We start from the raw sequence: 17724 nt of genomic DNA, 5'->3' as shown, positions 1-17724 counted from the left end.
AAAATAAGCTTATCGACTGGGTAGCAAGTGGGACTTCATGTCAGCAGATACTGAAGTACAATCACATTAAATGACTGGGAGATACAGCAAAAGAGACAATATGACATGTCATGAATCCAGAAACATGAACATGAAGCTGTTCGAACTCCCAGGGAGACTTTCTGTGTTGAAAAGAATGAGACCTACCAAATGAGGTAAGTATAAAGGCAGATTTGAAATGTTGATTACAGATGCCAGCATCTTGGGGAAAAAAACATTGTAATTATGGCTTGGTCATAATGATTACTCGAGAAGGGATGCCAGAAGTGAGACAAATGGTTTGCATCTTGGCAAAGACAGCAGTATGTCCTGGTACATCAATGGATACATGAACTTGGGCCATAAAAAATCAGACCTGACTCCTTACAGGCTGTGGCAATAAATAAGATTATAAAATCCAGATTTTTTTTCTTACAGGATAAACATCTAAGGAGATAAGATCAGAACAGTTTGAAGCATAGGTACTACCTCCTGTTCTTTGCATCACATTCTTCGAAGACAGTCATTGTAGCCATTTTAGTAAAGAAGAATGTTCACCAACAAAGTATCATATCAAACAGGGACACGAATACCAGAGAGATGCTTGTTAAGAACTGCTGCTTGGCACAACTGATCAGTGATCAATATATTTATCAACCGACCTTACCGACCGATACATACAGGAGAATCCTGTCTGTGCAGTTTCAATTGATGGAGGCCAAATTAAATATAGGGGGGTACTTTTGCTTTGTCAGGAATGTTACACTAATTCAATCCAGTTGCCTGGGTCTGGGGGCCAGAGCAGCCAGTGGCAAGTTTTGTAGAGTAAAGGGTGATGAGGGTCTTTTGGGTATATGGTGCCACCTCCTTCCTGCAGATATTGATTTTTGTTTCTTCAGTCTGTTCATAGGTTATACATCAGAACCCATTACCTTTGTGACAGCAAAAATATACTGGGAGCATTTAACAGACAGACCTGGGCACATAAAGTCAGGAAGCCTACCAACTTAACCCCTTCCACGCTGATGACGAGCTCAGCTCGTCATGAGGTACACCTCTCGTACGCTCATGACGAGCTGAGCTCGTCATGTAACGCGGTATTTTAAAAAAGTCAGCGCACACCGGGAAAACCACTAGCGCTGATGCGGTTAAAGACCTGCTCCACAGAAAGGAGCTTAGCACACAGGCACAGGAATTTCTTGATCGCCACCATCTGGGATGCCTTGAAGGTATATATTAGGGGTACAATCACAGCTCTTAAGTACAAACCAATAGAGAGTAGCTTGTAATGATGGACAAAGTACTGAGAGAACCTTGCAAACGTGAAGAAACCACAGTATTGCGAAAGTGAAGCAATGGCAAAGACAGTGCTAGAAATTAATAGGAGGAAAGGGTATACAACCCTTCTGGAAGTGAATAAGGAAGAAAGGACACTTTTTAAGCTTAAACAAAGATGTTATTACAATGAGAATAAGTTCGGCCATAAACTGGCTCAGTAATTGAGGATACCATAGAGTACATTTCACATACAAGAAACTAGGACAGCAAAAACATGGTTGTAAAGAAGAGGAGGCTAAGGCAGAAGCAGTCAGACAATTTTACTAAAGGTTGTAAGGGAAAGGGAAACTGAGGGCAGCAGGTTCTTAGAGTGCTGCTAACTTGAGAAGTTGATAGATGTGCAGAGGCCTAAAGAAGAAGCCGAAGTAGGAGATGCAATAAAGTCTCTTTAAACAGGGAAAAGTGTCTGGTGCTGATGGACTTTGCATGATTTTGTAAGACTTGTAAGGAGTTCAATCTTTAATGCTGGTACTGAAGAGTAGGAGTCACTCTCACTATGGTGGAGGCAAACGTTTGTCAGCATTGAGTACTCCAACCACTATTTGGGGATGTTATCCATGCTGAAGGCTAAAATGTGTCCAGCTAAAAGTAGCCCTTAGGAGGGCCAAGACCAGATGAAAGGTACTAGAGATAGAGACTGACACATTCCAAGACTCATTGTCTAAGCATTACCTGCCCTGATTCCTAGGGCAGAAATAGGGCAGATGTGAAAATAACTTCAGGACTTTATTGGGGGATTGGAGTGTATTCAAGAAAATTATGAGGGCTTCCACATCCCACAGAGGATTGTAAAATGGACATGCAGTTCAGTTAAGATTGTTGCAGTCAAGGACCATGCAGGACACAAAAAATGGGGTCTTGTGGATAGAGCTGTGGCAGAGCAAGCATTGTGTGACTACTTAAGTAGTGCAACCATTTCACCTGTTGCTTGGATATGAATTTACCTTAAAGAAATGAAAATACAAGAGTCATTTTGCAAAACAGGAACATTTTGGTTTAATTAAATGCATAAGCAGGAGAGTCTCGACAGACTGCATCTGAGGAAAGATTCTGAGTGTACAAAGTTTTGACTCGTTTTATACACATTTTGCGAGGTACAATAAAACCATTTCTGCATTCTTGAAAAGCATCTCAGTTGTAAATTAACAGGGTTGGGCATATGAAAAGGACACAGCTGGCTCTCGGCCTCAAGGAGAGCTAGGGTGGGCCGGTGTGATTGTGTCCAGATGTCCAGCAGAACGAACTCTTGATCACTTCGTGTGGTGTACATGTTGTGTCCTGGTCTGCTGAGCGTTGCTATCTATATGTGTTATCTAGCCTTGTGGTATTTTGGAAGAATGCGAGCCTCTGGCCAAATATGTTTTATTGGGGCAATTGCCATGGCCCTCTTTATGGTGCAACTAAATATCTGTGGGATCAATTAGGGTTTTCCCTGGGGCGAGCGCTTGTCTATAGTTTAAGAGAGACCCTACCTGTGATCAGTTATTCAATAGACGTGGGTGTGAGTCGCATGGCCTGTCCGACCACGAATCTCTGACTCAGGAAATACAAAATTCCTGTTCCAGGTATTCGCGCTGATTGCCGCAGCACCAGCAGTAGCAGTTTGGCGGTCGATTGTGTGGGGAGAAGCCAAACCACTGGCTGACGGCTCTTGGTTACTGCCCTCCCTGCCCTCCACTGCCCTCCGCAGCCCGCAGCCCACAGCCCGCTCCCATTCTGCAGCTGTCTTCACAGAGCAAATTAGTGGGTCCACACAACATCAGGCACACCCTGGGAGACCCCAGTAATCACCAGGAAGCTGAACGGAGGCGGCAAAGGCGGTGATTTTGGAGAAGAGGCTGGAGGGAATAAGCACAGCAGGCAAGCAAGCAGTGCGCTGCGAGGCACACAAGCGGGCCACTTGTAGGTTTCAAGAGTGCAAGAGCGCGGCCTCCCTTAACAGGAGGCCACAGAGTCAAGTGCCTGGGAGTGTCCGTGGAGGCAGCCCAACTAGGTTGAGTGCAGCTTGCGGCCCCCAGCATGCCCTGCTCTTGCACCTCCCCCTCCTCAAACTGCTACCCAGCTTGAGACTAGTTCAAGCTGCACCTGCTCCACTCAACTTCGCATAACCCCCCCACCCCAACCGCAGTCTTACTCATCCTCCCTCTTCTCCCCACTAGGGGTGGTGGCAATGGGGAAAGCAGTCAAGGAAAGTCAGAAGTGCACCCCAGCCAAAGGACAAGGAAAAGGCCAAAGAGGCTGCACCCAAAGATCTCCCAGGTATGAACTTCCCATGCTCTTGTCCTTCAGTTAAAGAAGATAAACACCGGTGACTAGAATCGGGAGTCTTAACGGACGCAACCACAACAAATGCCAGCAACTGGCCAAAGGCCATATCAAAAACACCCATAGCGGCGACTTCAGAAGCAAAACGGGGAGGCAGTACCAAAGCCACTTCTGTGGTCTAAATTAGGTATCACTCAGTACCAAACAGTAGCATACAGGCACTGATTTCAGACTTTTTAAAAGTTGTAAAAAAGTCCACTTCAGTTAATCGCCACTGCAATGACCTTACAGCCCCTAAAGCAAGAGATTAAATCAGTATCAGCTCAGTTTCAGTGAGTGAGGCCACCACGAGCGCTCCCAGTGAAAAAAGACCACGACCTGTGAGTGCGGGAGGAGAAGTTCCCAGTCACCTCAGCGATTGGGCTGGGAAACCCCGCACAAAGCAACCAACGCAGTTCCAAGCCTCCAACTCTTATCATCCAAAGCCCTCCTCCCGCCAGAACTCAGACAATACCAAAACAACCAAGTTTTCAAGGCACAAATACACCACCACATCCCTTCTGTCGACCTTCTCAATCAGCAGACATTATTTTTCAATTTCACCTGATAACAACAGCCCCCAAAGCCTTAATGAAGGGGCCCCCACCAAGCAGACAACCACAAATGCCTTGAATTTAATTGGGAACTCGACAAAATCTCAAGGCGCCCTACACACCGAAGCTCGGGAGTCTGACTTCTCTAATATTAACACAAACAATTGCGATAAGCCCAGCTTCTCTTTGTTCTTGTCGGAAGTGCCAGCATAACAACAAAAGGGTAGAACCACTGCCAGGCCAATCCACAGGAGGAGTGGTTTCTCTACCCTGATATGCAAGGTTTAACCTACTTGTCGCAATCCTCCCAAACAAGGGAACAACTTAGCGGGACCCCGGGTCTTTCACAAGCTCCCATGTCAGCATGTTCAAACTACTGGGAACACAACGCCCAGGTATTTATTTACAACTGAGTCAGGCAGTCTTCCAGCCCCACCAGCCTGGCAGCTTTTATTACAAACAGTGGACACAATCGCCAAAGCAATGACTTACCATGCTGATAAGCTGGACACCCAAGAGGACCTCCAAAACATCCTAGCAATCAACGTTCAGGGGGTAGAACAGAAACTGCAAAGTTTCAATGAGATGATTTCAAGGGTGCAGCGAGACCAGGAAACATCTCACCAAACGTGCCACTGCACCCAAATTGTAGACAATTAGCGGTGCTCCCCGCCCTTCTGTCAGACCTTTTCGTCACAACTAGGGAAGTTCCAATAAAGAATGTTCCACAAGCAGAGACAGACCACGAGGCACTATGGGTAATGGACACTGAACAACCCCGCCCCACGGGGAGGCACATCATTAGTGGAGCGGAATGTACCTTAGTCCAAACACAGACAGATTCAACTGCACCCAGCCCAGCAAAAGCGTTTGATAATCTAAATGTTTTGGCTCCTCAATTAACTGATCAATGTGAGCAATCCTTAGATCAGCCATCAATAGCTACCAAGATATTAACCAAGCGTGAGAGAAAACGCCTAAGAAAAACAAAAAACAGAAGACATTCAAGACAGGCAACCAACTTATTTCCCGTCAAAACTGACCAGGGATTGAAACAGAGTGACCATGATGTGGCTTTACCTCTCCCGGGATAAAATTATAAACAAGATCAACCAAACCCCCATCCATCTTACCTACAACCCCTAGCTGTCTAAATGACACCAAAAGTGAACAACAGCAGTTTGGGAAAGCATACAGCATATTTAAGCCTCCAAGGAAAGAGAAACACCTTTTATTCACCCAGGCTACACAAACCACACAAACAGCGAAACCCTCAAATACACCAAGGAATGTCACGAAGGAGATCAGTACAATCAGCCTACGGGTAGTTAACTTGGTTACTGACAACGAGAGGAAAGAAAATTGCCACTCAGATTTAACCCAAGATCTAAACCTGGGAAGCAATAATGCAACTTGAACAAGGGTCAACAAACAACGTACACTAAACAACACCAACGTTATTCCGACTATACCCTCGTCAATCACAGAGCTGATACCGGCCGACAAAGTAATGGTTAGGGGTGCACATCAAGAGTCGCAACGGGACACTTCATCACACACCAACAAATTGGACTTCATCCCTCACTATGTGTCAAGGGGAAACCATGACATCTTAAACAGAAGCGTCCTGCTTACACTCTTAAAAGCCCTGCCTCCTTTGAGCCACATAAACACCTGTGACATCATTAGTATAGAGTTTAAAGAGAACTCGCACTTCATGGGCTAAGAAACAACAATAACAACGTTCTCAGTCACTTCTCTTATTGAACACATTTGGCAGCAGAGGGACCAATTTGCAAAGTGGGGCATTAAGTTAAAAAAGACAGACCCCCCCCTTGCTACCCCAACCTGCTTCAACCATCCAATCAACCAGAGGGCCTGTTAAAGGGAGCCAAAGGCCCAGATCATCAAACTCCTCTGAAGAGGAAAGAGTCCACAACCAGGAAAATTACCATTACCTTTGCTCACCTAGAAGCCACTAAGCCCCCAGGATTCCGGGATTTAATCTCGACTGGAACACCCCCAGACACGGCATGAACCAAATCTCATGTAGCCAACAACTCACTCCCAGGCTGTAACATCTGTTCCTGGAATGTGTTCAGCCTTAGTACCAAATTAGAAGATCCAGGCTTCATGGAATTCATCACAAAGTACAATATTCTCCTCTTTCAGGAAACCTGGTTGATAAACTCTTCACCCATAATTGGTTCTAAGGAATTTCTGAAGCCGGCCAAAAAGTGACTAACCTAGGCAGAGCTAAGGAGGGCCTTTCAATTTTCATTTAAACCGATATTCCCTGGCAAGTTTCCACTATAGACCTTGAGTTCTCATGGTTGCAATGTGTCAAACTGAAGCTCTGCTCCTCAATTGTTTGCTTATTCTTAATATCTATTTTCACCCAGCGTTCAAACAAAAACGGACAAGAGTTGACCATTTACTAGCACCACTGGCTACATTAAAACTTGACCAACTGGATGCGAGCATCATCCTGTCAGGGGATTTTAATATGAATTTACTGCAAAATGGAAATAAAGGTATCAAAGAGCGTGCACAGGCCCCGAACTGACAAGACACCTTTGGTAAGAGATGCACGACCTGTTTGGTTGATCTTCCCATGAGCATGCTTAACGGGAGCAGCCCGACAGACAGCCCTGCAGCATACACTAGGATTACCCAAAAATCAGCCTCGCCTTCAACCATAGACTATACCGTCACGGATTAAGATCTCTTTCCATCCATCACGAACTTCCAAATAATGGATAGGACACAAAGCGACCACCAACCGCAATGCTTCACGTTGCTAAGAAACATCATAAATTCAGTGCTAGCTAATGCATCATCTCAACAAACGCACTGCTACAATTTAAAATGCCTTGTATGGAAAAAGGATACGATCGGCGACATCATGGGGACATGCACCAACTTCCTGCTAAGATTTCAAACTAAAACTATAAATACACAGGCTTGGGAGCGCTTCACTCTAGAACTAAACCAACAATTGTACAACCAGGCCACTGGTAACAAAGTGAGAAGACATCAAGGGGGCGATTGGTTAACCAAACATCTCAGGACACAAAAACAACAACTGAACAAACATCTTAGACGACTACGCACCCAGGGCTCTGCCCTCTCCCAGGATCTCTTGCTATTAATCTCCACAGCCAGAAAAGACCTAAAAAGAGACACTAAGGTGGCAAAAATAGTGTTTCAAGAACATCTCTGGGCCAAACTCCACCATTCCTGCAAACAAAGGGATTCCAGGCTCTTTTAGGAAATTATCAACCAGTTAACAAACAGCAAGAACCAACATCATAACTCAGACATAATGGAGGACACCTGGAGAGCTCACATCGATTTCCTATTCAATGAAACTTCCATTGTCGGCCCTGCAATTTGTGGTTCTCAACTAGGCAAGGGGGCACTTGTTGCAGGTCATATCAAAGCCACCTAAAACCCAGAAGCAATCGATTATTTCCCGCAGATCTGGAAAGAGCAAGTTCTGAACATCATTAAAAAACTAAGATCCGAGGGAGCCCCAGGGCCCAACGGGTTGCCAAATGCCTTGTTTTGGCATGATCCTCCATTCTGGTCCGGCCTCCTCACGCCACTCTTGTCCTCCATCCTAGCATCCAGTACCATCCCAGACTCTTGGAGGGGTAGTATTTTAAACCCAATATAAGGATCGGGCGCCTGTTCCGATCCCTCCAACTACCGTCTGATAGCCCTAATTGACGTGGAAGCAAAAATGTATGCATCAAACCTGTTGGTCGATTTGGAGGACTTGGTCAGTGGACATAACCTCATTCCCTACACTCAAACTGGATTCAGGGCACACTTACGAACATCTCTGCAGTCACCCTGCTAGCCAATCAAGCCCTCGCAAAATCTAGGCCTCTGTATGCATGCTTTATAGACCTCAAAGCAGCCTTTGATAAAGTCCCGAGAGCCAAGTTATGGGCAAAAATGCAAAACTGGGGTGCCCCTAAGAAACTCCTGGAGGCCATAATCAATCTGTATTCCCAGACATGGGTCCCCATCAGGAAAGGAGACAGGCACAGCATAACTAAAAAGTTCCAAACCCTTAATGGGTTAAAACAAGGGTGTGTGCTGGCACCCTGCCTCTTCAACATCTACATTGCCGACCTTGATAAACAACTCCGGTCAAGCCAATCTGACCCCCCAAAATTGGGCAAAATACCCACACCCAGTTTACAATAAGCGGACAATATCGTGCTCCTTGCACAAACACCTGTAGGCTTGCTGTGATTCATCACTAAACTAGGAGCTTTTACCATCTCTACTCAACTAACCATCAACCATTAAATAACAAAGGTGATGTGCAGCGCCAGGCAGCTCAAAACAACGACAAATCGAAAATTCATCTGGTACTTAGATGAGCAACCTCTGACCCGGGTTGACTCATACAAATATCTAGGTTTTCAAATAGACCGCAACCTTAATTTTAAATCTCAACTGGGACAAGGACGTACTAGAGCCAAACAACTGCAGTTCGCTTTCAAAGTTCTAAGAAACAAACTTACAGGTTGTTCTACAGGACACTTGCTAAAAGCCATTTCAGCAAAATTTCTACCTTCCATCTCATACGGCTCAGATTGTACTTTCTAAATACAGTACAATCAACCTTTTTTAAGAACCTGTTTTCAATCCCCCGACACATTTCACAATCCCAAATCCGATTAGAGTATGGACTAAGAAACCAGATTCCTGATGGACAAGGGGCATTAGCCAAGTTCTACTGAAGAATAAGGGATGCAGAGGACAACACCCTTGCGCACCACTGTTGGGTGGAAATTGAAACCCAAGCCAGGCTAAATAATTCAACATTCAGAGCTTTGAAAGAATCCCTTGCGGCACTGCAGCTAGAGGAGGCCTGGCTTACTCTTACCACCTATTCCAGTTTCAAAACTGCAGCTAACAAAGCAATCAAACTGACCTCTTTATTAATAGACAAAACAGCCTTTACCAAAAAAGCCCATGCTTGGGTAGTGATCCAAGCCTATCAGAAGCTGAAACCCCAACCATATTTGCTAGACCACTTTTCCCAGCAGAAAAAGCACTACCTGACGTTACTACCGCTGGTGTCATTTCCATCAAAGGACCTGATGCCATAATGGAAACCCCCCTTTCAATCCAAGGAATGCCGCTTATGCGGAGGTGGGGACAAATCTCTTTTGCATTTATTATGCATCTGCCCCTTCCTAGCAAAAACCCGAAGAATGGTCCTTCAAGAAGCCTTTAGGAAGGAACAAATAAGGTCATGGTGAGTAGCCATTATCCAATGCCTTGAAGGACCACCAATCCAACTGTCGTGTAGAGCTATAAATGTCTTGAAAATTGTGGCAATAGAACAGGAAAAAAAGAAAACATTAACTGAGTTAATAAGTTTTAGCATAACTAGTCTTGAAATCCACTTATGGTATTGATAGTATGTTTTACATTTTTAACTTAATCGCTGTAGAACGCACCCTAGTGTGCTTTCATTTTATATACGTTTTCAAAATGTGCATTTTACGTATGGTGGTTTGCCACCCTTTTATGAAATCAAATAAAAGTATCTATCTCTCTCTCTCTCTCTCTCTCTTTCTCTCTCTCTCTCTCTCTCTCTCTCTCTCTCTCTCTCTCTCTCTCTCTGACTCAGGGTTGAAGGGGAGGTCACCTCAGACAGCAATGGATAACTTCGGGTGGAGAAGGATAGACAATTATTATTTAATAGACTGGGGACGGCATTCCAGCCCAACAATAATATATCAGGGACTAATCCAGGAGGTGTAGGAGAAATTATGATAGTATGTACAACAGTAAGAGGCCCCTGCGAGAGGCACTGCAGTGGTATTTTATTTTGTTATGCCATTGATGACTTGTGCACTTTAACAACTTCTTAATAAATAGAAGTTTGAAAAAAACAACACCAGTTATCACAGTCAAGATAAATGAGCTGGTACTAATTTCACCATTCTTCCAAGGATCTCTTGAGATAATAGGAAACCATAATTAACAATCAACAATCCAAGTTAACTCCGTAGATGGAGTTGCAATCCTCGGATGATGGACTGAGTCATTCGGATTGCTGATTAGGATGTCACTTCATGGCAATTTGTAGCATATTTCACTACAATTATATCAATTTTTGAGAGAATTTCATAATAATCTACAATCATGTATTTAATCTTTGTAATGCTTTACTAAATGCAAGTCCTTACATTTGAGTAGTATACTTACAGGAGCATTGGCACAAACGTGGTTTGCTCACTGGTGCTATAGCTACTGTCATACGTGCAGGAGATGTTCACCGTTTGGCTGAACCCTGTCACATAGGTTGCAATTGTGAGGGTGTTGGAGATTGTCACATGAGTCCCATTGTCCTGAAAAGAAGCACAAGCTGTAGTAAATTGTGAATCATGGTTCCTGTTTGCTCTTGAAGACAACGCTTGGAGTGCTGCTGGACCAACCATCACATGTCTGAAATCAGTGACCTTCGACAAATGTACAGAACAACATTTTAAACACTGCTACATGATTCCCCATCTTAAGCATATCAGAAGACCAAATAAATAACACTACAAGAGTTGGGTTTCATTCTATAAGCATTGCCTATTGGCTAGAAGACTGCCCAACAGGTCACCTTGCACTTGCCCCTGTTAGGTCTTATTAGAAGGTACTCTATTTTTTTCTTCTTTAGTCAAGGCTATAAACAGAGTCCGCTGATGTCAAAGAATGAGTCTCCGTCCATTAAAAAGTGTTGGAGTAAACTGATTGCGCCTGAGTTTTTAAATAAATGGACACATTTAAAGTCGATCAAAATGCTAAATAAGGTAATGTAATTCAGAAGCATTGATCATTCAGGAAATATGCCTCATTTGCGATATAAGCTGGTGAAATTGCCGTACTAATTATTGTAATTTGCATCTTGATGCCTTGTTTTTCATGTATATGTTTCCTCTTTTGCCCCAGATGATCTCTCCTGATCACCCTAGTCTTGTCCTCATTTCAGTCTTTCCCTTCTCCTTAGTGAGTTGCTTCTACCCACAGACATGACAGTTGGTTCATGATGATTCTGAGGCAATGAATGTGGAAATAATAAAAGGAAATTTTGTATCCCACCAAAACTGCATCTTCTTCATAATCACTACAGAGATTCCTGTTCAAATGATGAAATAGGAATAGAAATTAGGGGCCCGATTCGTAGAACTAACTTAAGGCAAAATACGAAACTTACTACCATTTTGGTATTCACAGAAGGCACTTACATAAAGGGGCCTTTGGGGTAGTTAGTGATAGAAGTTTCTGGCAACAGCCCACATTTTGGGGAGCATACATGGTATTAACGTACAGGTGATAATTGTCTTTCATTCTGACTGCCTCTTGAAACTAATAAATAATTTGAGTGCCAGACTGTTCCTCTGTCAATTCCGTCACAAATGTGATCGTCTGGAAAGAGTGCAATAGAGATGGTTTGCTGTTGCTATGGAGGTGATGTGACCAATTCAGTAAGCTGGAGGACGTGTGATCTACTGCTTATTTTGGAGATGTGGTGCATTGATTTATTTGGAAGTGAAGCAGTTTAGTGGTCCATTAGATGTGATGTGGTTCAATAGTTACATTGGATTTGTGGCCTAGAAATTAAATAGCTTATCTAATCTACTTTTTTTAGGTGGACATGTAGCTGAGTGACTACAATCGACAAGATAGGTTTTTGTTGTTGAGTGATGTTGTTTAAAGGTTAAGCTGGAGACAATGTTGTCAAGTTGTTAGGTTTAAGATGAGTCATAGAGGTTCAGCTGAAGGGGATTTGGCCTAGCTGCCAACTTGGAGGCCATATAGTATTGTTAAGGTGTGGATGATTAAGCCATTAGTTGTATTCGAGGAGATGATGTCTAGTGGTAGATTGGTGGAGTCGTTCCCAAGGGATTGAGCTGGAGGAGTTGTGATCTAGTGGTTACCTTGCCAACTATGACTGGATATTATGACATATAAAATGAGCCAGTACAACACACTTACTGTACATAATGTCCCAGTTCTCCTATTTTTAAAACCAGCCCAAGACTAGAACTAGGCATACATAATTATAAAGCACATTCTTGTATGGGTTTCAGAGGCTGAAAGGTGTTTTGTGCCTCCTAGCAATTGCTCTCCTTGCCACATAGCTGGGTGTGCCATGATAGGGGTCTGGCTCTACTCACCTTAAATAGAGCGGAGACTAAAGATTCTCTTTAAATGCACCCTAACCTTCAAATGGCATCCTATCTGGATTAACAATCTTCCAAATGTTGTCCACTTTGGGAAAATGGTAAAAGAATTATGCTTTTCATTCAATAGATCATTGGTGAAGTTTCAACTCAATCTTAATCCAATCCAATCCAAAAATTCTTTATTTCGGTCTAAAAGACCATAAAAGATACATGATATATACATCTAGCAACATTTAAAATAAAAAAATAATTACAAATATAAAAACACATGTACATTAAATGGGTAACACATCATTCCAGGGACGATGAGGGAAGAAGTGAACATTTCTTAATCAGGAATAAAATAGACATAAATTGATAAAAGCACAGTCCATAGTATAACGACAAGTTCATAGTTTAGGGTTATGTGCAGTTAACAATTTTTTCCTGATGAGCCACATAGCCATAATGAATTTCGCCACAGCAAAAACTACATGAGGCAGAGTACTGGTTCTTAAAACTCTGTAGGCATCTATATAGCTCCTAAAACCCAAATTCCTGTAAAGAGGGACCAACCAGTATTTCCTTGGTCTGTAATATACAGGACAGAAGAAAAAAAGATGGGTTTCTTCCTCATCGTGGGAGTTACAACCTGGACAGGATTTATCATCCCTCTGAAGCCATTTGGAGGTAAAAGTTTTAATCGGTAAAGTGCCAAACCTCCACTGTGTAAACAGCTTCCTGGCCAGGATTGGGAAAATAATATCCATAAAATCCTCAAACTCATAGGGATTTTTGGATTGTAGAAAACGTTCAGTTAGGGTGCCGTTGTTGGTCGAGGTCAAAAGTAAATCGAGGCTTTTTTCCTTATAGATTTGAACAAGGCGTTTCCGGGATAGCCTTGGACAGCCTACTGCTGGGGCTTCTCAGAGTTCGGACAGATGTAAACGGTACAGTTCCTTCTTAACAAAGGCCAGCCAGGGGATTCTATCTCGTTGATTCAGGGCCAAAACGTGGGTGAGATCACTCCTGTAATGTTCAAGCTCGCTGGTGGACCAAAGCCTGTGCCAGAATCGTACTGGCTTAGACTCCAGCTCAGCAGCGATAGAGGGTAAACCCACGTCCAATCTCAGGGGAATCAGGGGTGTGCCACGGGGGAGAGCCAGTAGGCGTCTGAGGAAAATGTTTTCTACTCTGGCGAGATCCAGACCTGCTCTGTACCCCCAAAGCTCGCTGCCGTACATTGCAGCCGCCTTGGCTTGCGTTTTGTACCGTTCTAGTGCCAGACTTATAGGTTTGTAGGTTGAAGTATTTGCAACCTTCAGGATTGCACCAGATAGTTGGGTCAGCTTTAGCTGAGATTTCACTATCTGGGGATCCAAAGATAAATTCTCGTGCAGAGTCACCCCCAGATATTGAAAGGTTGTAACCCTTTCTAAGCTAGCTGTGCCCAGAGTGGGATTTGGTCTTCTCTTTGGTGAGGGGTTAAAAATCATGAATTTGGTCTTCTCTGTATTGATCTCTAGACCATGTTGTCTACAGAAAAGACCAAATCCATCCAGAATCCTCTGGATCCCCATTGGGCTTTTGGAAAGCAGGAGGGTATCATCAGCAAACATAATAGCTGGGACCCTCCTGCCTGCCAGAGAAGGGGCGTCATTATGTTTTACTTCATCAAGGTGAGATATAACACTGTTCACGAAGAGGCAGAACAGGGTCGGCGCCAGGACGCAACCCTGCCTTACCCCCCTGAGATCAGGAAACCTTGAGGAGAGCGCTCCATCCCTCCCACACCTAACCTGCGCATAGTTGCCATCGTGCAGCCTGATTATGGCATGCAGCAGCTCGGTTGGTACGCCCAGCTCCTTTAGGACCTCCCATAGTTTTTTCCGTGGGACCAAGTCAAAGGCTGACCGCAGATCCACGAACACCATGTATAGTCTCCCGCCCTCGATCCTCACCCTTTTCCAGTATAGGAGGATGAGGCGGAAGATCTGGTCCATGGTGGACGTGTTTTTTCTGAAGCCAGCCTGGAGAGGACTAAGAATTTCATTCGCCTCCATCCAATCAAGGAGCTGGTCCAAAAGGAGACGAGAGAAGAGTTTCTGGGGAACGTCTATGAGGCTAATCGGCCTGTAGTTGGCTGGGAGCAGAGGAGAGCCCTTTTTATAAATTGGCACTATCTCTGCTCCCAACCAAGCACAGGGGATTTCCATACCCCCCAAGATGGCATTAAATAGAATAAGGAGGTAGGGGCCCCAAATTTCAGGATATTGTCTGAAAAGATCACCGGGCAACCTATCCAAACCCGGGGCCTTCCTCATTGCCAATCTCTCTACTGCACCCACTACCTCACCAAGGGTGAATTCCAACCCGGGTACAGGAGTGATTGTATCATCGGGAGCCACTTCACAGGCAGGCAATACGATGTCCTGGTAGAGTTTGCCAAAATGGGCCTCCCAAACAGATGGTGCAATATTTGGCTCCACGGCAGCTTTAACCTCTCCGGTGCCATTATTCACCAAAGACCAGAATCTTTTTGAGTCTCTGGTTTCTAATGCAGAGGAGAGATCCTGCCAGTGATTCCAATCCCACTCCCTTTTAGCCAACGCAATGGCATCCCTATGATCCCGTCTGAGTTTGGCGATCGTACCCTTATCTGACCCTGCCTTGATATTAACAATTAATTCTTCCGTGGCTTTTTGACAAGATGAGTTGTACCAAACTGAGGTGCGTGTCTTTTTACGCCGTGGGGCTGCCACAGGATGGAAAACCTCTGCTAGGGAACCTACTAGATTTGCATGTATCTGTCCCAGTTTGGAGTTAAAGTCCGTGGACTCAGGCTGATTAATTAATTCATCTAATTCCACAAACTTCGGGAGTGCAATATCAAAGATTTTCCTTATGTTTTCTTCAGTACTGACTATTTTCCCCCATTTTACCCTGCGTCTATTGGAACTAAGGGCCAGATTTCCCAGGTCATCCTTAAGGTTGGTAGATAGCGAGTCAGCAGAAGGTGCTGGGTGTTTCAGGTCTAATAAAAGAGCGTTGTGATCGCTATCAGTTCTAGGGGATACCCTAAAATCCTGGACCCGGGACCATGAGCCAATATCGACAAGGATATAATCCAACCTGGATTCATGACCCTGCCTATTGAAGGTACACAATGAGGGGCAATCTGACGGAGTGCGGCAGTTGCAAGCCCTCAATGCATAGTTTAAGGTTAAGGACATGATTTGCACAACAAGTGGGGACCAAGATTTGGGATGAGGGGATGAACATGGTGGAACACCCCAGAAATCATCTTTGGTGGTAAGGGCACCCTCCCTTAAGCCTTCCAGGGGTTCGAAGTGGCAATTGAAATCTCCGCCCAACACGATTTTATAGTCGTTGGGCAGTGAGTCCAGAAAGGACGCAAGATCTTCTAAGGTAGGAGATTCCTTGGTTGCGCTGACTGGACGAGAATATACATTTATAATTGCCAGTTTTGCTGCATTAGGCCACCCAATAAGTACACACTGGATGTCTTCAGAGAACGTGGGAACGCTCTCCGCAGTACAACCAGTGTGACTCGCTACCCAAATCGCCAAACCCCCTGAGGGTCTTCCCTTTCCACTCCATTTAGCCTGGGTCTCAAAAACAGCAAAGCCCACACTACTCACTGGTTCCCTGGCCCATGTCTCCTGGAAGAGACAGATATCACTGGTACTAATTAAAAGATCCCAGTCTGGTGTAAGTATTTTGTTTGCAATACCTGCCACATTCCAGGAGAGAACTTTTAGAATTTCGGTGGTCAATTTGGGAGTACACCCTTCAGTTATTTCAGGAGTAGTGCCCGTTGGTGGAAGTGCGGGGGGCCGATCTTGCATTCCCGGGGTGGATTTAGCAAGAGGTGTTACATTAGGGGCGCAAAGTGCTTCGGAGGGATTCAGGGATACACTATCTGCAGTGACCCTAAGGCTGGGGGATTTCAAACCACCGCCTTGGTGTAGTTCCAATTGTCTATTCGAAAAATCAGACCCTTCAGTTCCCGTCTCCTTCCCCACAGGTTCATTGTCATTGACTTGGTAAGATTGTGAGGGAGGACCCCCTCGAAGTCAATCTACTTCATCAAGGCAATTAAACCTGTTGGGATGTACATAGTTTGTGTTGGCAAAGTGGGTGTTGTACCTAGGCTTATATCTAGACCCATCCACTGCAAAGCCCACCTTTGTCCATCCTTCGTCCCTTCTCATAGATGACTTACTGGTGTTAGGATAAAAATATGAGAGAGGGACGAGTTTGATTGATGTATTGGCGGTGTTACCAAACCAGTTACAGATGTAAGAAACAACCTGGGGATTCTTAAAACTAACAATTACACAGTCCCCCGCGCTTTTCTTGGTAGTATAGCCAACCCACGTAACCCTTCTGACCATAAGGACTTCTCCTTTTAGGCTAGATGGAAGGGGCCTTTGTATGTTAAGCCAGCTGATTACCCTATTTCGTAGGGATTCAAAAGACTCTGCTACCCCACTAGCCAGTTCAGGTACCCGCATCAGTATAACGGTGTAACCCGCTGCCTCAGGGGGCAAGTTCACTGCCCTATGCCGTATTTCGGGACTAGGCCGGTGGGTAGAGCTACTAGTTGGCGTGTTTGGTGGAATCCCCTGTGTGGATGGATTAGCAAGGAGTGGTTGTTTCGACCTCCTAGGTGGGGGAACCGGAGTCAATAGCCTGGGCAATGGTACTGGTACAGTTTGAGGCACCAAAGTTGTACTATGAGTGCTGATTTCCCCATAGGAAGTTGTAGATGTAGGATGTAAATTCCCGGCTCCCCCTATGGATAGCCCTTCTGTACTTACTCCTGTACCAGACCGGCCTAGACTGCCCACACTGAAACTCTCAATTGCAGCTAATCTCGACTCTATTGAATCCAACTTGATAAAAATAGGACTCAACAGGGCACTAAAAGCAGCAGTGAGTGAAGCAATAATGGGATCTGTGGCGTTAGGGCTAGCCCCACCAAAAATAAATGGCTGAAAAAATGCGGCAGTGGATACAGAGGAGGGAACATTTAGCAATGCCCTCTCCTTCCCCAAACCTAGAGTGTCTTGTGGGGCCAATTGTTCGCCAGTAGTCAGTGGAACAGAACCAGTCTTGGCCCTTTTAGCACCTTTGGGATTTCTAGATCTTTTCCTTTTCATTACACGATCCTCTATTAGGGCCGTGTGCTCCGGCAAGATATCAACCACACCCTGTTCCCCTGATGATATTGACTCTGCAGCAGGGGAGAGATCCACATCGCTAATAATACGTGATGTGTCTCTATCTCTTGGCAG

At 44.6% G+C, this 17724-nt stretch overlaps 1 protein-coding gene across 1 annotated transcript in view; it reads right to left on the bottom strand.

The window, feature by feature from the left end:
* The window catches only part of LOC144825145 (uromodulin-like), a 135440-nt gene that overhangs the window by 75822 nt on the left and 41894 nt on the right, over positions 1-17724 (bottom strand). Inside the window, exon 4 of the mRNA XM_078684014.1 lies at positions 10455-10597. Coding sequence (XP_078540140.1) covers positions 10455-10597 — 143 coding nt within the window. The remainder of the gene's footprint in view (positions 1-10454; positions 10598-17724) is intronic.

The sequence above is a fragment of the Lissotriton helveticus genome, chromosome 3_1, assembly GCF_964261635.1.
Source record: "Lissotriton helveticus chromosome 3_1, aLisHel1.1, whole genome shotgun sequence".
Taxonomy (NCBI): Eukaryota; Metazoa; Chordata; class Amphibia; order Caudata; family Salamandridae; genus Lissotriton; species Lissotriton helveticus.
Note: the sequence above shows the minus strand (reverse complement) of the source record. Positions and strands in the feature narration are given on the sequence as shown.